Consider the following 26788-nt stretch of genomic DNA (forward strand, 5'->3'; position numbering starts at 1 on the left):
AACAGATCGGTTCACACGACAACATAAGACTTGAAATATTTCTTTGATACAATGGCATAAACAGTTGACATATAATTTGTTGAACGATATGAAAAACCTGTTAGCACTCTTATTACAAGGCATTAAGACCTGCATTGAAAGTATGCCAGTAGATATTTGAAAATACAAGTTTAATTCAATAATGCACGATTATTCTTTTTCAAATATATGAAATTTTTGTAGGTTAAGAGATTACAATCTTTGGAACGTGCATTTCAAAAACACATCGAAATATTTTAGAAATATTTTCTTTTAGAACACTATATATTTTTAAAATTTGTATAATATAAATATTGAAACTTGATGATACGTGGTTTTTCTCAAACTTATATCTCATATACTACCGGCATAAACTAAGGCAAAACTTGGTGGAATTTTACGAAAAATAGAAATTTTGAAAGCTTTAATTTTTTACGTAATTACGTTGTTTTTTGAATTAAAAATATGGCCCAAATAAATAATAAAAAATATATCAACGCAACGAAAGATTTGTAAATAGAAAATTCATATTCATATAGTATAAAAATTAAAGCAAAACAAAACTTTTACAACTTTTACAGAAATGACAATATGTACAGTGGGATCCATAAGTATTACCGTGCAAATTGTCCATGACCATTTTCATGAATTTTTCTCTTACATGCAGAAGGTGCAGAAGTTGTCAACAGCTTGATTTGAGTTTTCTATTAATTCTTGAAGCTCTTATTGGGTCAAATTAAGTGCACGAACATGGTGATGGACAATTTGCACGGTAATACTTATGTATTCCACTGAACATTACTTACGATCTCTATATTCCACGTTCAAACCAGACACTACCTAGTAGTTATGATTTTAGAATAAATTACAATTAGACGTTTAGGAAGCAGTTGTACGAAGAGAAACTACCAATTTTGCTTATAAGTACGTGCGCGCGCGCGTGTGTGTGTATATATATATATATATATATATATATATATATATATATATATATATATATATATATATATACACACACACACACAGGGTGTCCATAAAGTCTCACCCCACCCTGGGTATTGTGACAACGGCTGTAAATAGAAAGAAATTGCGAAACACCTATTCCATTATGTTCAGGGGGAAATGTCTGGAGGCCAACCATTCCCTACCCGGGCCCCCGCAAGGGGGTAGGCTGGGGTCGACTCAATTGTTTCAACTAGCAAGGGGGGTCGAAGAATATGTCGTTTGAAATGTCTTATCATAACAACAATAATACAGCAAATCTGGGGTCTCTACGTAGCTCCAATTAACAATGGCGTGAAATCAAATGTGGAACATGACCAGCATAGGAGAGGACTCCAACTCTTACAGTAGTAAAAAGTCAACCTCACTTCCACGTAGTACACCATGGACTAGACTAACGAGGCTCTGGCGACTGGCACTATGGCCAGTATAATTTTGTGTGTGTTGTCCTGTTTTTTGTCCTTGTGTGTTCTGAGTGCCCGTTTAGAGCCTCAGCTTTTAACAGAAGTCAGAAGATTTTAAGATTTTTAGTTATGCAACGTTAGAGTTGTCATTTGTAATGATAAGGGGCTGGCCCCTGTATAATGTGACGGGTGCAAAATAGCCCAAGTGCTGACGCACCCAAAATTGTAAATTCTAATTCAAAATTCAAAATTCCTACAGTAGTAATCCTAGACATCAGTGGGAGCTGGAAATATGTTCCTACACTGTAGCATGATTCGGAGATATCCTAGCAGTGTCTACAAATACGTAAACCCCCCAAGAGATGGCAAGCGTCCGTACACAAAACCGCATATCATCGCGTCCCCTGAGATTGTTACTATCGTTCTCACAATACCCAGGGTGGGGTGAGACTTTATGAACACCCTATGTGTGTGTGTGTGTGTGTGTGTGTGTGTTATATATATATATATATATATATATATATATATATATATATATATATATATATATATATGTAATAAAACACTATAATGCTGACCAAGGCAAAATTTATTGTAAAATATGACACTGTAAACGTAACATTTACAGAGTCTTATTTCACAAAAGAAATCTTTAGTGATATTTAGTAAAATGAATACTTACCCCGTTTTGCGCTACGCTGTCCTTGTGAGGAACTTCTGCCTTGCCTTCTGATTGGCTGAGAAGGGGCTGCTGCTTCTCCAAAGGCGCGCCGTTCGAAGCCATCTTGCGACTAGCACCACTGATCACAGTTCACTAAGAAGAACGAAAGCTTTTTCTTCTTTTCGAAAATGGGATATATAAAAGTAGGAAAACAATAAGGAAACTATCACACGGAAGTCGTCATCTCATTTGTGGCTCCCTGCGTTCATCCTGGGCAAGAGAGTCGAACCCGCGAACTGCGAAGACAGGACGGTTCCCTCCGCACCTCTTTGCCTGCGAGAGTCGGAAGGGATGCTGGAAAGACGAGACTACAATGGACCAAAACACCGAAAGGAGCGAGTGACGTCACCACAATGCATCATTGAAATGAAATAAACAGTGTAGGTTTCTTTTGGTAAGTTCACTTACTAACAGGAATCTTTTTTTACATATGTTTCTTAGTTTGTAGCTGATACATATCCGAAGAGTAGTAGAGAATTCATGCAAGATGATGAGTTAATTCTCAAATTATTTAAGTGTGTAAGACTTGAATTTCCAATTGTTAGCTTGGCTAATCAAGATTTAATAGAGGATAGGTATAAAATTTATTATTGCCTGCAAGATCAAATCTTGACTTCTACAATTTAACCCAAAAAACTTACGGATTTTGCTTAAAGTAATATTTCTGCAATATCCAGAGAGTATCCGTAAGATAATTTACACTTTACTTTTTAGTTTGTTTTTTAATGTATTTAATATACATAATTCTAAATCTATTTTTTGTGCTGAATTAGAAAGCGTACTTCATCTAATAAGACCTGCGCTTGAAGTTTTTTTACTCTGATTATATACAGCACAGTTTTTGTAGATACTGTAATTAGCCAAACAAAAGGGTATAGTATTTGCGTCAACAAATTTCTTCTTCAAAACTTTCTCCCCCTACATTCAAATCCCTAAGTTACTCCAAGTTCTTATAAATTATACAACAGTTTGAATTCCGTCCACAATATTCAAGGGCATCACCACGAGATTTGTTTTAGCTGTTGTATAGATACCTGCTTTTGGAAATTTACAGACCAATGGAGTATTACAGATACCTACATAATAGCGAAAGCCATCGCGAAAGATGGCTTGAATGCTCTAGAAGGAATTATCAATAACATATAAGTTTTCAATATTTGATGTAGGTATCGTAGTGGAGAGAAATTTCACAAATATTGGGAAATTTCACAAATATTTTACACATTATCTTTCATCAACGTGGAGTTTATACAGGTGAATCCGTCTAGTCTAGGATATTTTATGATGGTATCAAAGGAGGGCCTTTGATTTTATGGAGAATAATAGTGTTATCATTATTACAGTTAAACGCAATTTATGTACCATGTGTTCGTTAACGTTCGTTGAATTATTCTTGGAAAGTTTTAACTGGAAAGAAGGCACCCAAGAACCGTCTTTTCTGTGGAGAATCTACGTCACATGTAAACAACAAACAGAAGAAAAGTGTTTTTTAATACATCTTTAATGTGCTGTGTACGTTCTGTTCCTGCACTCTTAACCTTTCTCAAGGAGCTCCTTACACCCTTTTTTTAACTCTCAGGTTAAGATTTTAGATAAAGTAGTTCTCAACATTGAAGGGTGCAAAATGGACATATGTGCCGAAGTAACGAACATTTTAAAATTCATTCATTAATTATTTTTTTATGTTCCAAGCTGTACATTTATGTCCAGAAATGACCTCTCGAAGAACCAAAATGGCCGAAGTTGAATCTATGAGAAGGATGCATTGTTTCTAAAAACAATCCAAGCATATACGTACCTGCTTAGATGTATCTGTGACTCTAGTTCTATTCATTGAATTCTTGTATGTTAATTCTATTCATTGAATTTTTGTATGTTCAGTTGTATTCATTGAATTTTGTATGTTCAGTTGTATTCATTGAATTTTTGTATGTTCAGTTGTATTCATTGAATTTTTGTATGTTCAGTTGTATTCATTGAATTTTTGTATGTTTAGTTCGATGCATTGAATTTTTGTATGTTTAGTTCTATGCATTGAATTTTGTACACAATTAGTTTGTAAGGTTACGTCTTGCACTTCAATTTCATTTGACAGTGTTATCTTTATGTTTGTTATGTCCCTATAATCTTCTTCTTGAATTCCCTTTTCCACCACTGTTATCAAACATAAATTGTAGATTAAAATTTCATACTTCTAGTTTATATTACCCCAATCATAATTTCTTGAATATTATCTTCTTGTTTATGGAATAGTGTACAGGGTCAACGAAGTTAGTAATAAGTTGTGTTTTATATAGCGTATATGGATATTACTTGTAAGTTGAATTGTATCATCAGCAAATATGATGTGTAAAGAAACGCAATGCCGGAGTACTAATTGAGGCGAGTGTACATCAATTCTATATTGAGCAATGTAATTTGACATTAAGCCTGTTGTGTTCCAAATAAATAAACAAATAAGACAAATATATTTCAAAAAGAGTTTATGAACATTTCAGTGCCAACAAAGGGATTTCTCAAGCGTGCCTTTGGGGAATTTTAAGCGTAACACTGCTCAAAGCACCACACAGACTCAACTCCACTTGTGAACGAAAGCCTTTTGATTCTGTGCTCTCTGCTGCTTTTTTCCCCAGCGCGGTCGATAAGGAAATGGAGAAAACAGAATCTCTTTAACGAGTTTTACATCTTTTCTAAAGAAAAAAAAAAGAAGAGAAAGTTCAAGAAAAGAACACAGTTCAAGCTTTTCATGTAAATCCTAGTTCTAGAGCAGCTAAGTTTATTATCCTAAGGAGCAGAGGATAAAAAGTTTTAATTTATTCAAGGCGAGGCCATATCATAAAGAATTCATGGGACGAGAAAATGGCTTCTATGCTTCGATATTCGACCACAGCATACTGTTAAGTTGGTGCTTCTTCTATATACGCAGACGATACTGCACATAAATCGTTGGTTACCTCCCCCACGCTCTAGCCATTCAGAAAAATAAAGAAACAGATCTGACTTCTTTCTTGACAATGGGACAATTTATACCCCAAAGAGTTATGGGGCTTACTACATGACTCAAAGTGGTCTGTTAAATACTAGAGAACATTCAAAGTGGCTATGATTGTGAACAAAATTTTTGTGAATTATGTACATAAATAAGTTTGGAATTGTTAAATGTTGAAGTTAAATATATTGAAAAGGTAGAAGTTCAAAACTTCCCAAAACATAATATTCACTGTGTCAAGAACGTCATTCCAAATATTGAATAAATATAAGTGCATTTGATACACACGCTTGCATGATCCATTAGCTATTCGAGCATAAAGTCAGTGATTTATAGTTCTTTAATCTAAATCAAACTGTAATAAAATTTAAATATATTATAAATATAAATTTAGATGTTTATATTTTTGCATCAACTAAAAAATAGAATGTAAATTTGTTTAATCTTGAATGGCAACGATTACGTAAAATACTGGTACATGGCACGATACTATGTATCATACAGAATCAATATTTTGTTCCACTTAATATTTATCACAGTATTCCATGGAGTATTTTATAAAACTTACGCCGACCTCCATGATGGAGTGGAGAGAAGAGGGTGATACGTAAGCCTCGTAAGACGCCAGGGGTCCCAGGGTCGAATCCCGACATGTTATATGCGAGAGTCCCTTTACCAATTCATCTCATCATCACTGATCGTCGCGATTAGACAAAACTGATACAAAAGCGACGCTAAATAACAAAAATAAAAACTCTGAATCTTATGTAAATTTTAATGACCATCATGTCAGAGTGCTAAAAAGTTGTAAGAATCATCTGCGACTATTTGCAATTTTAACAATACCTGATAGGTATAGTTTGGAATATACGAAGAATATAATGGAAAACATTGTACACGTTAGTTTTGCACTTCAACCATACAATTATTTTATTTTTAGTATAAATACTACATCCATTGATCATCATTCATTCAGACATTTTTCATTTTGCTATTGTCACATAACAATCATAAAAATCTAGTTTAGTGTACGAGTGTTGTGAAAAGTTTTCTGATAAAAGACGGGCTTTGCTCATTTCGTTCAAATCATAAGGAATATCTAAGATGCCTTGTAACAGGTGGTTATAATTAAAGTGACGGTGTTCAGAGTGGTACAGCACGGGCTGTAATGAGAGTAGCAGTCTGAAACTTCGTAGATATGCTAATGAAGCAATGCGCTCGCGAATTATGCAAAAAAAAAAAAAAAAAAAAAATAGTTCCAATTCTCGCCACCAGGGTAAAAAATGGCGCTGTAAGCAGTCAAAACGTGGAATTTTCCGTAACTCTGACGTCAAAGTCGGTGACATTGACTAACCATTGTGTGAGCTCCCTGATTGTGGTTGGTGACGCTTGTTGCTTTTTCCTTTAGTAATGTTCATGTAATTCGAATAGTGAAATTGTAGCGATATTTTATTACAAAGAGTATTGTTTTCTGCGATTTATAGTGTTTTTCCTGTAACTATACCACGTTTTGACTGCTTACAGCGCCATTTTTTACCCTGGTGGCGAGAATTGGAACTTTTTTTTTTTTTTTTTTTTTTTTTGCATAATTCGCGAGCGCATTGCTTCATTAGCATATCTACGAAGTTTCAGACTGCTACTCTCATTACAGCCCGTGCTGTACCACTCTGAACACCGTCACTTTAATTATAACCACCTTGTATATGTGTTGGGGAAGGGGCTGTTAAGAAAGGGAACTGATATAAGGTTACTGCACTAAGGTTAAAGGTCAGAATACGATATATATTCCGCAGCCTGCGATAACAAAGCGATAACTCTCGATTGCGTTCAAGATATCTCCTGCGATAGATCGAATCGTTGCCATGTTTCACCTTATACGACGTTGGGGATCGGAAACCAAAAAGGGAATTGGCTTCCCCTTGTACGATTTGTGTGTGTTCGTCGGATAAATTTTAACGAATAAGTTTGTAGGGGTTTTTGAAAAGCTCCTGGGCACAATAATTTCATTTGATTCGTAGTTGAAATTTTCGCCAACCGAATTGTCTAGCGCTGATGTCACAATTTAATGGTAAAGGCAGGGTGAAGGTTGCTAATTATGCTTTCGCATTGTTTGTTGGTGTAGCTGTAAGTTAAAAAGTGTTTCACGGTTTGTTCATGGCTTGGATCAGTGCAGTGACACGAAACTGCTCTTGGTTAATTTTTAATCCGTTTAGTTTAGTGTGTCAACTGTACATTTGTTTGTCTTCCTCTCCCCCCTCACTCCTCCCAAATGACAATGCTTAGTCAATTAACAACCCGTTCCCCTGCAATTTTCACGTAGCGCCGAGTTAAGCTGAGCTCTTTTACATTTAGTGACTCCACCATACTTCCCTGTTAAGCCTAAGAACCTTAATTCCATTTCAGAAAATGTCCAGAAAATGGATGAAAATAGGTTTCGCCTCAGGCTGCAACTTTAATTAAAATATAGGAAGCTTATTATCGGTTTATGTCTTCCTAAATTTTATTTAAAGGCGCAGCCAAAGGCGAAACCGATTTTGCTCATATTCTCGACATTTTCCGAAATAGAGTTAAGGTTTCTTGGCAGCATAGGCGAGTGCGTTTACGAACCACGTTTCCTACTTGATTTCAGCCTCCGAATCAGTGTTGCCATCTGAGAGCACAATTTCCCTTTTCGATCAATTTTTTCCCTCCACGCAAAATAAATCATAAAATAATAAGTAAAATAGAAGTAGTAGTAGTATAGTATTTTCGTCGGCCCACGTTTGTGTGTATGACATCAATGGAACACACGCATTATCGCTGCAGTGTCAGATATTCCAAATCTGGAACCTGGTCAGACATGAATGCACATACCCGTAGCGCATTTTTTTTCCAGTCAACTTGTTAATGCGGGTTCATTTCTTGCTCTCTGATTGGCTGTTGGAAAGTTACGGTGCTCTGATTGTGAGAATATCTTACTTGCACTGTACGTTAGGTTAAAATAGGCTAGGTTAGGTTAGGTTAGATTAGAACACAGAAATTTTCGCTGATAAATAGGAAATAAGATATTCTCACAATCAGAACACCGTAACTTTCCAACAGCCAATCAGAGAGCAAGAAATGAACACGCATTCACAAGTTGACTGTAAAAAAAAATCGCCACCCGGTATGTGTTTGTTCCATTCATCCTCATTGTCGCTATACACTGAATATGTAAACAAAACATAAATATAAATAGATACAGGCTTCTACTCAAAAGAGTGGAAGAAGTAGCATAAGAGCATAAAAACTGGTCTCTTGTTTTTTTTCAACGATTTTACCTAATCAGTATTTTTTCAGGAATTCTGAACCATTTTAAGTTTCTTGGAACCTACTTCAGGATTTTTCGAGCCTAATTAAAAATTTTTAGAACTTATTTTAAAAGACGAAAAGCACACTTCTTAGAACCTAAAAAATCCGAGGTCCTGTCATTACGAAAAAGCAAAGCGTTGAGAATTTACTGGGTAATACTTATGCATCCCACTCTACTAATATTGAGTATGATGTCTTCAAATATCCCTGAAATTTTGGCTCTTTTAATCGAATTTACCTGTTCGCAACTCTGAATTTCCATGCAAAAAGGGAAATTTCCCTCATGTGGGAACACTGCTGCGTATGAAACCTGACGCGACCAGCATGCATCACTAGCGGCAACAATGTGGCTTCCGGTTGAGCTACTTCCGGAGACGTATGGTCAAAACCACGAGTCCATTCTCCCCCTCGTCTGCGTCTATTGATTCTTAGGAGCGGTCGGAAGTGGAGACACTAATGACAGAATGTCTTGTCTCCTTTCTTTGCCAGCTCTCGATAGATGGAAGCACCAGCGTTTGGCATCCGGAGCTACTGGACCAGGAATATGGCTTGTTTCAATGTACGATTATAAACAGTGGTGCACTCTACGCTATATATAGTGCACGTAGACTATGTAGACATTATTTTTTTGTGTTTTTTAACACTACTTTATTATACTATTGTTTCTTTTCAGTGTAAAATGGCTTCTGCTGTACTGGAAATTTCAATAAATAAATTGTAAACTACACAAATACAGTAATACGCGACTTACGTGTGATTTCAGTTGTTTTTATATAATTTTGTAGTTTATATCCGAGTAAATACTGCTGCATGATGTTTCATTTACAAAATAATACTGTGTAAATAAGGATAAGAAAAAAGAGCATGAGATAAGGAGTCCAACCAAGTTCCAGATGAAAGGGAATGTTTATCTAAATCGCCTGTCAGATTACGAGGGCCACTATTTATATTTTGAGCCTAACAATGAAAAAACAGGAATTTGGCATTGAAAACTGCTTTACTGTTTTTCCTTTGTGGTCAATACACTTTTGCATTCGTTCGAACCATTTGTCGAAGCAGTTTTTCCAATCTTCTTGAGAAACCTCCATAATATGGTTTTTGAACGTATCAACGGCGTCTTCCGCATACCAAAATCGTTGTCCACGCAATTTATTCTTGACATTCGGGAACAAGAAGAAGTCATTGGGTGCCAAATCAGGACTGTACGGCGGATGACCCATCAATTCGATTTTTTGACTGTTCATAAAGTCGGTTGTTAGAAGAGATGTGTGACAGCTGGCATTGTCTTGAAGAATGATCCGACGGCGTTTGTTTGTTTTCCGTATTTGACCGAAGATCTCTGGCAAACAAATTGTTGTGTACCATTCAGAGTTGACCGTTCTACGTTCCTCTAAAGGCACAGTTGCCACATGACCAGTTTCCCCGAAAAAAACAGGCGACCATTTGTTTCGATGTGCTTCGAGCGCGAACAACTTTTGTTGGATTGGGTTCATCTTGAAACACCCATACAGTCGACTGCTGTTTACGTTCCGGCTCATATGCATATATCCATGATTCGTCACCTGTTACAATCTTATATACGTATTTTGAAGCACCACGATTGTATTTATTGAGCATTTGTTTGCACCAATTGACGCGAGCGTCTTTTTGAGTTTTTGTCAAATTGTGTGGGATCCAACGAGAACATACCTTTCTCACAGCTAAATGATCATGTAATATTTTATATATGTTGGTGGAACTAATGCCTATGGTTGCCTCAATCTCACAGTCACATGACGATCTTGCAATATTAGGTTTTGCACAGCATCAATGTTTTCTTGAACAACAACTGATTTTGGACGACCATCGCGAATCTCGTCAGTGAGCGAATGGCGGCCACGATTAAATTCGTTATACTAGCGTTTCACAGTGGCAAAGGATGGGGCTTCATCGCCAAATGTGAAAGTAAGTTGATCGATGCACTCTTGTCTTGAAAATCCACTTCGAAAATCGTAAAAAATCATCGCACGAAAATGTTCACGAGTTAATTCCATTTTATTGTTGTCGGGCAATCTCCAAGGCAACATAAACAACACAAATCAAGCTATTGACAAAACATTTGAAGTACGTTATGGTCAATAATGCCAGACGATTCTGTGCAAACGTCAAATCGCGCCTAACTTCAATCCGTGTTGCCAAGGCTCAAAATATAAATAGTGGCCCTCGTAAACAACAATTGACAGAGGCCACCCTGCTGCAACACCTGGAAAAGAATTTTCCAGATATACAACTTTCTAATAATCTTGTGTCTGGAGGGGGGGTTATTTTTGTGTGTGTGTGTGTGTATATATATACATATACATACATATATATATATATATATATATATATATATATATATATATATTTCTTCCTGTTTTGTACCTTATTTCATTTGTATTTGGTACAGAGTCTTAAGAAGACCTTGCTAGAAGGTTGAAAAGTAACATTTATGTTTTAAAATAAAATAAATTCTGCCTTGGTCAGATTATTGAGTTTTTGATTATCATGGAAACAAGGCTTAATGGTGTGATATATTAATAATAATAAATATTGCACTTTCTTACGAAGTTACACTTAAGCAATTTACAAATTCGACTTACGTAAAATTCAAGTTACGTAAGGGTTTACGGAACGCATTACTTACGTAACTCGGGGGTTACCTTACACAAAAGAGCAGTTCATAACTGTGTTACGAATTTAAAAAAAGGTAAAGTGCTCCCCTGTGCCATGAAGGCGTAGGCCTATAGGGGGTGTGGGGGTAACGCCCCACACTTTCTTGATCCGGTCGTGAGTGGGGGTGATGTGATCAGCATCACGCCCCTGATCGCCTTTACCTCCCCAGGGCTTCCCCCAGGTACCCATGTTATTCGACGCTGGGTGGGCCCCGGGGCCGCTTCCAACGTTAGAAAAGTTCCCGGATTTGAACCGGCCGGGGATCGAACACGGGACCTTTAGCATGGTAGTCAGACGCGTTACCGACTGAGCCACCGCGGCCACCGTAACTGTGTTGCGAAGTACATAATTGAATCTAACTGTATCCCATTTATAACAAAAATTTCTCATTGTGAGTGAAAAGTAATATAGGCTATTTTTATCCATCAACAGGGAGGATTTGCAACTAGGTTATCCTAAGGTAGAGGCTACATGTCCGGGGGGCGCACAAAAATGAGACGCTGAAGGGACAGAAGTGGAAAAAACCCATCGACTATCAAAGTTCCTTAATATTGTGATAATAGCGAACTAAAATAGCATGTCAAGTCCTTTCTCTTGCGTATTTCATGAGAGAAGGTAAAAGGAAGGAGTTTCTAGCATTTAAATAACTTCTTACATCATAACCCTATTTTCAGAGATTGCTTAAGTGCTCGAATATAAACAATTGTTCCTCAAAGAAACGAATATAAACATTTTGAATGACAACAATTGAAAGTCGAGTGGAGGAATATTTACGGTTGAAATCAACATCCTTGTTTCTCAGTTCTCGGTCAGAGTGGCTACCGTAATGTAATGCCGGTTTCTTTTCCTTTGGTGCGTGTGGAGTATTAGTGTCAGTGCCGGATCTACAAGCCTCAAAACCCCGCAGTACGGGGGGGGGGGGGGGACAAGTAAGCCTTTATGGGGCCATCAGTATTGACATAGTAGAGGGTTCGCGTATGTAAAAAATAAACGTAGTTACTCAGGGGTACAGAAACGAATACAATATATACAGGTAAAGTTAAAGTTCCCTGTTCATGTAGCACCGTGCCATGAAGGCACATTTAGGGTTTGTGCGGGTAGGGCCTCACATATATTTGATGTCGGCGATCTTGGAGGTGATCAGCACCATGCTGCAGCCACCTTTACCCCCGATACCATTTGATTTGAGGCTGGGTGGGCCCTAGAGCCGCTTTATGCGGGGGGACAAAGCCGGAAAAATTCCGACCATAGATCACCCACCCCAGATTTCCTGCGTGGCAGTCAGACTAGAATCAAATCAGGCTAGAATTTTACGAGAAATACCGGGGTAAAGGTTCCTTCAGTCAATCTTTAATCAGGAAGAAGTTACGACTGCGAGATTGTAACAAATGTACCTATAATTTTCCAGGTGTGAGAAAACAGTGTACTATACAGGGTGACTGGTAATTAGATGTATTCCCTGAAAGGGGTTAAAGTAGAGACAATTTGCAATAAATTTGACCATATGATACCCCGTCCGAAAATTAGTAGTTTTCGAGATAATCGAGTTTCTATTGTTTTTTTCTAAAAATAACAATTTTCCACATAAAAAGATGAATTGAGAAAAAACTGATAATTGTAGGGAACTTATTTAAGCGTTTTCTGATAGCTAACAAACAAGTGGTTTCCAAATAACAATCACATGTAAGTACCGGGTGGGTCTAAACTTACAAGTGATGATAAAAAAATGCACTCTTAGTTTACTTGGCAACGTATTAATAACAAAAATGGTATGACACGAACCGTACAAATTACTTAAATTACTTCCTTGAGTCATCAGCTATCCAACAAGGTACAAATGTTGCTAACATTTACATTTGTGTACAAGAAATAATACTTCATTCATCTTCATGTGTATGGAATCAATTAACAATACAATTAAAGAACATTACACGTCTTGCTCGAAGTTGGCACCTCCGTTACGAATGCAGGCACGCAGGTTTTTACGGGTCATTTGTTCTCTTAACTCGTGATGTGATGGTGGCCTTGACGTGTTGACCAGCTGTTAAGATCCTCTCCCTGAGCTCTTCTTGCGAGTTTACCGGTGTCTTGTAAACAAATTCTTTCATGTGGCTCCAAATGTAAAAGTCACAAGGCGTCAAATCGATCGGGGGATTGAGCTGGGCAGTCATCATGCTGATAAATCATGTCACGTCTTGTAGCTAGAGGCACATCCTCCAACAACATTGCCATCCCGTTCCTCAAAAAATGTTCATAGGTGATGCCATTTAAGATTTGGGGCAGGAAAAATGGCTCGATCAAATGATTGTTGATTACGCCCATCCATACTTCTGCCTGGGCGTGAGACAGTGGCTGGATGAAAATTACCCAAAGAAATGGATTGGCCGAGGCGGACCGATTCCCTGGCCGGCTCGATCTCCCGATTTGACGCCTTGCGACTTTTACATTTGGAGCCACATGACAAGGCACCGGTAAACTCGCAAGAAGAGTTCAGGGAGAGGATCTTAACAGCTGGTCAACACGTCAAGGCCACCATCACATCACGAGTTAAGAGAACAAATGACCCGTAAAAACCTGCGTGCCTGCATTCGTAACGGAGGTGCCCACTTCGAGCAAGACGTGTAATGTTCTTTAATTGTATTGTTAATTGATTCCATACACATGAAGATGAATGAAGTATTATTTCTTGTACACAAATGTAAATGTTAGCAACATTTGTACCTTGTTGGATAGCTGATGACTCAAGGAAGTAATTTAAGTAATTTGTACGGTTCGTGTCATACCATTTTTGTTATTAATACGTTGCCAAGTAAACTAAGAGTGCATTTTTTTATCATCACTTGTAAGTTTAGACCCACCCGGTACTTACATGTGATTGTTATTTGGAAACCACTTGTTTGTTAGCTATCAGAAAACGCTTAAATAAGTTCCCTACAATTATCAGTTTTTTCTCAATTCATCTTTTTATGTGGAAAATTGTTATTTTTAGAAAAAACAATAGAAACTCGATTATCTCGAAAACTACTAATTTTCGGACGGGGTATCATATGGTCAAATTTATTGCAAATTGTCTCTACTTTAACCCCTTTCAGGGAATACATCTAATTACCAGTCACCCGTATATATCACATAACCAATATATATCACATGTCCTCCTCCGTAGTCGAGCGGGTTAAGGCGTTCACTCGTCTTGAGATCGTTCGCTGCGGGACGGCGTAGGTTCGAATCCGGCTCTGGTCGGAATTTATTCGGCCTACGTATAGGGCCGGTGGCAACCCACCATCGTGAGGAAATTGGGAAGCACCGAGTGAGTGAGCGTAACCCGGTCGAGAAGACCTACAACAACGGCTGGGGGTTCGTCGGGCTGATCACCCGTCACCCCAATACTGGTCTAAGACCTCCACGCTATAACAGGTGACGGAGGAACAGTGTGGGAGGGAGACCAGCAGTCGGTAGGTAAGCCAAGGCCCGCCAAGGTGCTGTAGAGCTGTAGGGTTATGGTTATGGTTAATATATATCACATAACCAATCCCCTTCCCTTTAAAAATTTTGAGTTGGGTGGGTGTGTGTGGGTGTAGGTAGAGGGGGGGCCTTTGGTAATATTTTGCGGGGGGGGGGCACAAGGCTCGTAGATTCGGCACTGATTAGTGTTGCGTGGCGAAATGCATAGTGCAAGTGGTGCTTATAAACGAAAAAGAAGTTTAATGAATGGCTTTTAATCAGATGTGTCCATATTTTAAAATTTACAAGTGTTTTTAATACATAACATGAAATAAGTCACAGTGAAGTACCATGATAACAAACTGTTAATAATAATAATAATAATAATAATAATAATAATAATAATAGATTATTTTAAAGTACTGAGAACAGTTAAAAAACCTTATACAGCACTATGTCACAAAGAGTAATATCAAAGGATTAACTCATAATGTTTTTTACAGTAAACCTCATCTTGCACCTAAAGATAATATTTTAAGGGAAGTCATAGTTAAAATCATCGATTAATATTTTTTATAAATTCACCACCATTCTTCAAATTTACTGATGATAATTATGAGTATTTTCTTGTTTTGTATTTTGGAACGTTATATACTATTGTATTTACAAAATATTCACCCGAGAACTTTCACAAGTCGGCAGCTTAACGCTCTCGGGCACCAAACCATCAGCTCTCTTGGTGTAGGTCAGTGTATGCAGAAACACTTATTTCATTCACTTTTTCCCAAATTTTTGAAAATGGGATGTTTTTCACAGGAATAATTGCTGCTTATTTTATAGCCTCAAAGTAGTAATCAAGAATCGTATAGATATTAGCGCATTGAACAAAATATTTTCTAACTCGGAAACGGAACACTTTTTATTGTCTGGTGAGAAAAGCTAAGTTTCCTTTAATAACAATACATCAGAATTCTTAAACGTATATTATTATTATTATTTGAGAATGATAAAGTAGGCTTAGTTATTTACCAGTGCTACCAATGCTGGAGAAATTGCCAAAGTCAGAAACACAAAGATGGCGCTCGTAGAACAAATGTTTATGATGCATTTATACTATATACAGTTGCAGCAAAAGTGCTTAATAGAAGAGCGATATAATTGGGTAAACAAATGTTCTTGCTACGAAGTTCGATTTATTGCTTGTATTAACAACAGCACACAATTGTTTGTATTAGCTACAATACACTCTTGTTTATATTAGCTACAACACTCTTTTGTTTATATTAGCTACAATACACACTATACCTATTCCCATCTATTTATAACTTTAGTCTTTCAGTTGCCAGTTGCTTTATGGTTGACAATGAGAACATAGTATAGTATACCTAGGTATGTGTCACATACAACATACATCAATAACATTCTTATCATAGATATTAAAAACCATAAAAACTGTAGCAGTTTTTAAATTATGAGAAGTGCCATGCAAAAGAAATAATGACAAATAAGAGGCAACCAGGCGACAATGCTACAACATGAAAGAGAATATGGTAAAAGGATATAAAACACCTAAAAGCGAAAGGAGTAGTAAATTCAATTGGGTAAATTTTTGATAGATGATACAGAACGAAAATTAATTACATGCATAAAAGAACGGATGCATATGCATCGGCTATGTAAAAAAAACAACTACATAGTTGGAACTGCGAACACGCGTTCCTTCTGAAACTCGCATTCTTTCGTTACACCTTCTCCGATTTCTTTGCTTCATTCTATTTTATTTTCCCTTAACCATCTTATCCCTTTCCCGTAATCACTTTCTCCTAATATCAATCCCTGTTCAATTTGAAAACAGCACATATTGTTCTCTTTAGGGGAACGAAGGAGCCGATGCTGCCGCCAAGTTTGCTGATGCAGACGGCGATGTTCTCGTTTGGCGTTTCTCGTCCCGTCCCTCGCGTCGAGAAGAAGTGATCTTCACGCAGCTCCGAATCGGACACAGTCGTCTCGAACATTGTAATTTGCTGCAAGAACTGGACCCTCTATTATGCCGTACTTATAACGTTCACATTATTCTTAAATGTGCCGATTTTAATTACCTCAGACAGGGTTTTAACCTTCCTAACGATTTGTGATCCATGTTGGGAGACCATGACAGTGTTTTAGCCAATCTTGTTAGATTTTTAGAAGTGCAGGTATTTTCCACTGTTTCTGAGGTAGTTTATAAAATATCCTTACCTTTCTTAATGTGTTGTGTTTGTCCATGCAAGTCTTTTTATAACTTGCATTTTTAAACTTTATCAAGGATTTTTTTACCCCGCTCCCCCACTTTTATTTCAAGGTAAGGGTTTTAGATAAAGGGATCTTCCCCATGTATACTGCAGGGTGCAAAATGGCCTAAAGTGCCGACGCACCCAACAATTTTAAATCAATCAATCAATCTTACCAAGAAAAAAGTAACAATATCCCTAAACGATCTTCGACCGATAAGTATCTTACATTTTCCGAAATCACTGGGCGCAAAAATGTGTACCAGCTAATTTGTAATCATGTCAGTGACCTAAATCTGCTCTCGAAATAGCAATCCGTTACTGTCTTACTTACAGAACAATGGCGTTACTCTATTATAACATTAATGACTTGTACTCCGTGGAGGCGGATTCCACTCTAAACTGTAGGTCCAGTCTCGTTTAGTCTTTGCATAAAAAGGACTTAAAACAAAAAACTTATACTCTTTTGAGGAGTTTAAGACAACCAAGTGTCAACATCTCTTTCAGTAAAATACAAACGGGACTTAATTTTGCAGACTAACGAGGCTCTGGTGTCTGAACTCTGCAACGATACTTCACATTGAATATATATTGTACGCGAAGGATGAGCAGGCTTTAACACAATTTTAATATTAAATTGCAAGTCCTCAGCGCTCAACTGGTTTTCATAATGTTATTATACTTACATTGCAAGAATTAAACAACACAACTCAACTTCCAAAATATTATTTCACTTTATAACATTTGATATAAACTAATTTTCGATTTCTGACAAGACATTTTAAGTCAATCTTCTTACATATAACAAAAACGAATCGAAATCAACAACTTAAAACAAATATCGACATTGATACAGCGTTCCCTGTTAATTCTTTAAACTTGTTCGCAATAGAAATCAAGTAAATATTAGTTATTTGCGAATGTAGAAGACAGTCACAACTCACAGCCAGTACAATCCTCTGTGGGGCTCATGCTCTGTCAATGTGTGTTTGTGATTGTTCCTTCATGCATTTCATCTTATTACCATTCATCCCTGTATTTGTGGTTAGCCAGAAGTGGCAGAAAAGCAAAGAAAAATAATAAAACAAGCACTCATACTCTTTTAAGGTCAACTATCTTACATGTTATCTACTATACCAAATCTCTTGTTTAATTCGTCATACCTACTCCTTGACTGCTCAACAAATTCATTTCCTATCTGTTCTTGTGACCTGTTCATGTATATATGCTTCTAATATAGATATCCAGACATTCCTAACTAAAAGGGGCATTGCACGAAAAGTGGTCCTACTCCAGGCAAATAACATAATTAATTAATATGGAAATTATTATTGTTTTTAATTACATTAAGGTTTAGATGTTTGTAAATGCTTATAATTTGCGCATTTCACCAATAAAAGTTACTAGCATCTGCAGCCTATACGCTTCACAGACAAATTAAGTCAAATTTTTAAAGTGTCACGAACGTAACGCAATTTAGTCGATGCTATTAACGCATTCAGCCTATAATCAAGTTTTGCATTTGTTAGCAGACACCACAAAGTAGTTCATAATTCTATGAAATCAGTTCATTATGAATATTTAAACCAATCACATGTCTAGAATCTTAAATTTTGTGTGTAAAACATCACACGTGTAACGCAGGAATGGCTCAAAAAGGTGTCAGCCAGACCAAACCCTTCAGATCTTCCAGGTAAATCTGCATGAAACGAAACTAAAGCGTTTCACGGGGCTCTTTGTAAAGGCTTTTGAAAGCGTCAAATTGGTTCCAGCGCTCGATCGTCGTCGGATGCATCCATTTATCCGTACGTCGTTAGCGGACTTGCACACTCCTTCGCTGCCCCATTCTTCTCTTCCGGGCTTATCGACCATTCTGCGAAATTCTCCAACTCCTTTTAAAACTAAATGACGACGATTCCGGCCGGCATTAACAAGGGAATCGCGCAGACCAGACCAAAGTCGACGGCAGCGAATAAACTTAATTTGGGAACTTGCTGGTGCAATTAATGCCGTTTTCCATTAACAACAAAGGGATTCCTCGGAACGAATAGTTTCTCGTTTCCAACTATCTTTCTGAGAGTGACGTAATGAGATGCCAGTCTATAAGAGTAGTGCTTTTGTTTCTGTATATATGTTGATCGCGACTTGATCAAGCGAACACAAAGCAACACTGATCCTGGATTTGAATACAGAACCTCGAGATAGCGCGTGGACAAGGCAACCAAAACAAAATTTTCCAACTTCTATAGTTTTTCCAAATATTGCTTAAAGAACTTTCAAGACCGTTCTATAGATGCTTTCATGTGATGCCACTTTTATTTGTCGTTTGCAAGGAAATATCCACCAATCACGAATGTTTGTGCTAGTATCTCCCGCCCACCCGCTTGAATTCCGGATGCTTCTAAGAACTGCCCTCAATCATGGCTGCTTGAAGTCACACTGCAACAGTTTGTGAGTAGATAAAACACACCTATAGTGTTATGTCTACAACGTTGCGACATATAAACATGCTCTTCCTTAAAACGTGTTTAAACGTCACTAATGACAAACTGTAATCATAACGAATATAATTTAACTAACAATATTCGGTACGGTAAGAAGTAGCATTAGATAACGACATTAGCTCATTTAAATGTGTAGGTTGTAGCCTCTATATGAAATTATTTGATAAAATATACACATTTCTTTTTAACACTCTCTTCTTTGACGATTTCTAGTCTAAAATAATGGAAATCAAACAAATACGCTGTGGTGAAAAGTTCAAGTAACGAAAAATCTACTTTCAATTCGTATGTGCCAGCCCCCGTAGCACATCGCGCTAAGACGCCAGGGGTCCCGGGTTCGAATCCCGGCCTGGGCATGGATGTTTGTAAATGTCCATTCATAAATTTAATCATATAATCACTAATCCCCATCTTCGCAAATTAGCCAAAGTGGCACAAGAAGCGAAGTAAAATAAAGCAAATCACTATAAATTAATTCGTATGTTTCTCGTATTCGGAGAATTTATTTTTGACGATTTTTTTTACTACTCTATGATCTTTACTCTATAGCGAAAATGATAAGTTCAATTTTTTTGTAAAAAAAGAGTACTCAAGTTTCAGAAAAAAGTTTATTTTGTTTTTCGTTCAATTTTAAACACATTACTCCTGTTTTTTCTATTTCAAACGTTTTGACAAGAATTTAGTTTCACAGGGCACTAAATTGTTACCTTGAAAATGTATATTAATGAGTATATGAATTAAGTTCAGAAAGTAATACTAAGTTGCAAAAAGTTCGGAACTGGACGCGACGCTACACTTTGATTCTAAGCATGTCGTAAATAAATATATTAGTTGTAGCTCATCTTTCGTTAAATCGCCACAAACCTTGGAACTGTGTCACTTGCCGACTAATAAATTTGATTATGTAACTTTCATGCAAATAATTCAAGAAATTCCTTGCTAAACACGGAGTTCTGACAAAACACTGCAGATTTTGTGACTAGTGCCTCGCGTGATCCAGCATTTAGTGTCACGCTATTTGGAAGCATTATGTTGTCTCAAGGAATGTTCATTCTCGTCAATACACTGAGACTTTCTTTGTACTCCAAAAGAAGAAGAAGTTATGGCGGGATATTTTTTCTTCTCTTAACGAATCATATTGAAACGACATCGTAAAATTTATTTTTTGTTATAATCTTGGATACTGAATATTGTACAATGTTTTGTTTACGTTGCTTTCATCCAACTCGGTGTACAGGCCCGCACCCATAATGTTTTTAAAGGGGACGGGGGAAAGAGATCTGAAAATGTTGAATAAAGAGAATATCCGAAATGCTGTTTGGAGTATCTATTAGATATGACCACCAACGCTGTGCTACTATTGGAGCTAGAGCTATACGTACAATTGTAGAATTGCAATATTATGGTCCAAAGTAAAGGGGGGGGGGGAAATAACACCTATAAACCTATCACCTAATCCGACAGTGAGCAACTCGGTCGCTTACAGAATGCGTCACGTGGCGTACATCTTGTGCTTATTGTCGACATTGAATTCTCAGAAGTATTTGAATAGTACGTACTATATTCCGTAAATTAATTAACTTTTCAAATTTCCTTTATTTTTCTTGTACCAGTGCCACTGAATAACCACGATAATTATGTTTAGAAAATAATACATACATCAATTAAATGATAGGAATTGGCAATGATTCTTGTAAAGAAGAATATGTCTGAATGTACAAGAAAAAATAACATTTTCGAATCACAACCGCAGTTCGAAAAAAGTTTGGACATGGATTAAAAACTTTAAACTGTGAGTCCAGTCTCAATTAGGTTATCTGTGCATAAAGTGGACTTAAAAACTCGAATTCTTATTGTCAAATTTCTATGAAATTTCAAGTTTTTTTTACAGCAAAAAATTATTGCGGACATGATCAAAAAGTAAAATGTTCAGGTACTGTGCAAAGTCTTTCATATTTAATCTTCCTATTAATTAACAATCACAAGGACAGAGAAAGCAAAGTGAATGACACCAACAGGTTGCCTAGAGATAAAGCGCTAACAAAGTATGCATGACGTCATATCGACCGACCTGGCATTCCGACAAGAATAATTTCACAACGTTTAAGCGTTGAGAAGCAGGTAATGTGTTTTACGCCAGCGATGGAAATGAGACCTCTTATTCATCTGGCGGAAAAGCAAGTTTGTTCATGGCTTCATTTGGTTCTAAAACGGCAATGTTGCCAGTCCCGTTAAACAAGTTTCTTTTTCCGCCTAAAATGCACCAATTCTCACAATTATGTATGGATTTTGTGCCTTTGCAACATAAAAAAAGCACCTTGGTCTCATCTATGCCACCAAGTACGCTAACGAGACAAGAAGTCTCGTTCTTGGTTGACAGGAGGGTTAAAGAAAAAAGAAGTAAACGTTGCAATAGTCTGTGACTGTTTTGTGATAAAAATGTTGTTTACAGAGATTGTAAGTTAACGGTAATATGAATGTAGTGCATATTTATAGTGATTATTTAATTATTTATCTTTGATGTATTGTCCTTACGTCCCTATAATTTATTCTGACATAACACTAATTAAAAATGATGCACTACTTTCTTATTGCTTTCAACTTCAACCGTTTTGTTCACAAAACACCGGTCTTGTCACTGAATATCAGAACAATTACTTTCTCTTCTTTTAATCGAGATAAGAACGAGACCAGACCCATCGAAACGAGATCTAGAACGAGCCGTAACGCTGTGAAATCAAGATGACACCTAGACTTAGTGTCCAAGAGTGTGGATTTGGAAAACATAGCTAAACCAAATGGATATCTAACTATTTTTTTTGTAGATGAGTCATACATTTTGTTTATGCTAACCACAAATTTAATTCATTAGTGGCAATTGCGCGCCTGTGACGCGTGGTTGCATATGTCCGCTTTCCCAAGGTTCGTAGCGTCGAAACGAGGCGTCAAACAGAAAGACATTTACAACTCCAGACGAGACCAAGACTGCCAAATCTCGGCTCGTCTCGGTAGCTTCCTATATGCCACATACTAGGACATAAAATGGAATATAATTAAATATGACCATTTTGATATAATATTCAATGCCTCCCCTATGTTACGTCGTCGCCTCGTAATCAAGAAGTTCCCGAGTTCGATACCCGACGAAGGCACATAGTGGGTCCGATACAAATATAAACTGTAGGTCCATTCTCGGTTATACAATTTGCGTGTAAAGTTGAATTATAACAAAACTCATATAATGTTCAATCGGGGCGTATCTCTTCTAACTGAATGGGGGTTGGGATTGCAAGTATTTCGGGTTTTACTATAAGAGCGAAGATAAAGAAATATAGTTGACGTTTCAATTAGAGAACACAGCCAGAACAGAAGCGACTTCCAATAGAACGTCAGTTCGCTTTCTGTAAATATATAATTTTAACTATGTGTTGTTTTGTTTTTGCAAATAAAGCGTCATCCTGAGATGCAACTTCAGTCTTCGACGTTATACTCTATGGTCAGTACATCTATTGGTCATATCGTGACTTAGGCCTATACAAGGCATGCATGCTTGCCATGTTCATCACATCATCTATTTTAACAATTTTCCATTCATCTTCACCTTTACGATTAACTTATGGAGGTGGACAAGTAACTAAAATACAAATTACAATTAATGGGAAATTTATTCGTTTCCCTGATTACGAGCACGAGATTAGAATTATATAGGGTTACGTGTTCTGTAATTTTACATCGCCCATACAGCAATAACATTGTCAAAAATTATGGTAATAGAATTGTGATTATGGTGATACGTATTATGTAAGCACTCTCGCTTTAGGTGCAAGCGGTTCAGATTAGATTCCCGGTGGGACCCTCCAAAATTTCGGTGTTGACCCAGCGTCGTGAGGACAATTGGAACGGTATTTGAAGGAAGAAGTAGCGGGCTTTGTTCTCGAAAGCCAGAAAACAGCGGCGATGGGACTCCAGAAAATATTCATGTGTTGACTAAGGAGTTTAGCGTGATAACTACTAATTTTAATGTTTACCGCGTATGTAGTCCGTTTACTAATGAATTTAGATCTATCATTAGTGAGTAAATTCTTGCAAACATTCACGACACTTACTACTACATATCGGGCCTTCCCGATGGCGTAGTGGTAACGTCGTAGCCTTGTAATCAAGGGCTCCAGAGTTCGATACCCGGTGGAGGCACGTCGTCGTTCAGATCCCTCTTGAAACTGCAGGTCAAGTCCCGATTAGCCTATCTGTGCATAAAGCGGACTTAAAAACAATAAATAAATCAAACTTTTACTATATGGTTGAGTGGAGTGAAGTGAAGTGGAAGAAAAGGCTTTGTACGGCCTTAACTCCGCCATTTAAAACAAGGCATTAATAATAATAAATAAATAAATAAATAACAGACTGGAGCAACTTAATCGAACAGGATAAAAACGAACAATAACAGAAGTAGAGAAAATGAAATAAATTTCTTAGTAGGCATTTTCCCAGAAAAGACATTTGAACTATTAACAGCGGTTCGATTTTTCAAAACAACAAAACCGACAGGAAATATCACGTAACACGAGCTAATTATAGACGGAGCAAATAAAAAAAATACGGTTAATACTGTATTATTTTCACATGCTTAAAGATACGTGAACAAATATGTCAAGCCTGAATATCTGAAATTCAAGAGCAACAATCGCTGTGTGCATGGAAGGACAAATTTTATCAATTGTTTTGACAGTGACTTTCAGCAGAGTAAGGGATTTGCCTTTCAAAAATGCGGAACTAGTATTTTTACCACTTTATTAAACATTTTTTAATGTAACTGACTTTGTTAACTATAATACATTCTACATTTGTTTCTAATTTGTTTAGTTGCTAATAAAACGTGTTCAAAAATTGTATTGCAGTTATTAATGCCTTGTAAATATTTTCCTTGCTTATTTATGACGTCACGCGATAATATGCCGCATTAGCGTCTTGTCATTTACTCATTCCGTTAATTAGACATTCTGATTCACAGTAAGCAATGTTTTGTTTATGGAAGAACATTCGAACACTCGAGTTGGACATGCACTGCTTATCTTGTATCTGCGAAATGTTGTTGAAAGGCTTATACAGCTTTCATCATGGTTGGTACAAGAGAACTAAAAATGCTTATGGAGACACTTTTTATTTGAAAGATAAATGTAGTTTCCTCATTGTTAATTATATTTGTGTAAAAGAAACTAATGCAAATAGGTATGTATGGTATGGAGACGAGACGGCATTGGTAGTCTCGGTCTCGTCCTAAGTTTTAAATGCTTATCTCGTTCTCGGATACTTCTCGATTTATATCGTTCCTTCTCGCCTTGGTCTGAATTTTGTTATTTAGCGTCGCCTTTCTGCCCCTTTGGCTAATCGCGACGATGAGGATGAGTGTATGAAATTGATGAAGGGACACACAAAGAATACCCATGTCGGGATTCGAACCCTTCTTGCCTATACTATATATAGTATATATACATAGTATGAAAGACACATACAGCGTGGCACTCTGAACTGAGGTCATTAAGGCAAACAACTTTTCTTTTTCTTTTTGACATTACTTCAACCCTACCCTCCCTCTTAAAAGAACGCCATTGTATCCGGAATATGTGCAACCAAGCAGTACATGCTCACTATTACTACTAATGGACTGACTTTGTAATTCACAAAAACAAAAAGTGACTTTTCTATAAAATCGGTTAAATATCCACTTGATACATCTGGATAAGTCATTAAATAAAGTAAATTTGGTTTGGTTTCATATAGTCTCAGTCTTGTCTCGATTTCTACAAATCTGGCACCTTAACATTCCTACTGGGAAATTTCGGGTTAAGGAAAAACCGTGTCAGGAAAAGGGGAGGGGTAGGAAAAACGCCGGCAGGGGGCGATGCAGGTCGACTGGACAAATCGATCGCATACTTCGAGAGAAAACCACCCCCTTGTACAATATTTAAAGAAGTGAAGAAGGGCAAACTGAAAGCAAGAACGAAACGCGATCTATAATAGTCATTCTTGCTTCGTTTTCATGCAGCAATCTATAGCTAAAGTATCATATCTATAAAGCCTTTTCCTAAAAGTTCTGACACATTCAAAAGTTGGCAATAGTGATATAAGAAGCGTGTCAAAGTTTAAAGAAGCTTGCCAATGTAACAGCATGAAAGAATTACGTGAAACGATACAAACTTGAAACTTCTGTTGACGCATTTTTGTGTTATTGTCGCTTTAATTGTTGTATTGCATATTATTGGCCGTGCAGCATTGTTGAAGCAGAGCTGGGAGTGCATTAGCAAAGCAGGAAGCCGGCATAGTTCAAAACCCTTACCTGATCACTTCACAGATTTCACTCGCTCCACGGAATGTGTCAGACTGCAGCTGTAGCAAGCAAGACCGCAGCTTCTAACTCACACGGCTGCTCACAGAGGGCATACGAGTCGCGGCAACACCACGTCATCAGTCGATCGAATTGCACAGTTTCACGAATCACTTCCACTTCATCCGTCGAATTTCGTTGAGAAAAATATACTACAGCAGACTTTCTTTAGGATAAAAACATAGAGTGGACAAATGATCAAAGTCCAGAGTTGTACTTTTAGAAATTTGTTTCGGAAACGCGAGTGCGACGAGATTTTTATACCGGAAACGACTTTTGCTATATTTGAGCTGAGAAAGGTCTAACATTTTTTTCTCCAATATTACGACCGTGAAACAGTTTTTAGACATGTATAAACATGGTTTATTGTTAGTGTTATTAAAGAAAGGTTATATCTGTCAATAATGCAGTGAAACAACATTTAACATTCCATAAATTGATATTGTCCTAATTTATGATACAACATATAACGTATTCAGTACTGACATAAACATGATAGAAATTACATACAAATCCCTCTTCAACAAACTTACAGGCTTGTGCTGCAGTTGATAATTTCAGGAATAACATGTAGCGAGAAATATTACTTGCATTTAGTGCATATAAAGGGTGGTTCGTTAAAATGGCAAGTTAATTTCAAACATAATTTCGGGTTTTCAGAATAAATTTTACATATTTCTAGCTTAAGTTTTCCATGATGTGTAATAATTATTTTTTTCTTTAAAGAAGAACTGGCAGGTCTCACTTTTGACAAGCAACAGCAACTCGAGTTTTATGTTGTTACTCTTTTTTCTGTTCTTTAGGATTCCGATTAGTTTTAGAACATATGATAATGAACACATTTGTATATTTAACCAAGAAATTTAAAGCTTTTTTAATAAATATCATTATATTGTTCATAGACGTTACTAATAATGAACATTCTTCAATCGAGAGTTTTATTTGGAGTAAAAACAGTTAATAAAACATTATCCACAATTTTTACAAACAAGTACAAAACAACTATGATAAATATACCTTAGAATGTTTA

At 36.9% G+C, this 26788-nt stretch overlaps 1 protein-coding gene across 4 annotated transcripts in view; it reads right to left on the reverse strand.

The window, feature by feature from the left end:
- tau (microtubule-associated protein tau) overlaps positions 1-25777 on the reverse strand; it is a 134442-nt gene extending 108665 nt beyond the window's left edge. For all 4 annotated transcript variants that reach the window (XM_083128952.1, XM_083128941.1, XM_083128948.1 and 1 more), the window contains exons 1-2: positions 25711-25777; positions 2107-2439 (exon numbers count right to left, since the gene is read on the reverse strand). In XM_083128952.1, coding sequence (XP_082985078.1) covers positions 2107-2208 — 102 coding nt within the window. In that variant the 5' untranslated portion in view covers positions 2209-2439; positions 25711-25777. The remainder of the gene's footprint in view (positions 1-2106; positions 2440-25710) is intronic.
- Positions 25778-26788: the final 1011 nt, after the last annotated feature.

Source organism: Lepisma saccharinum, chromosome 1 (genome assembly GCF_977018435.1).
Source record: "Lepisma saccharinum chromosome 1, izLepSacc3.1, whole genome shotgun sequence".
NCBI lineage: Eukaryota > Metazoa > Arthropoda > Insecta > Zygentoma > Lepismatidae > Lepisma > Lepisma saccharinum.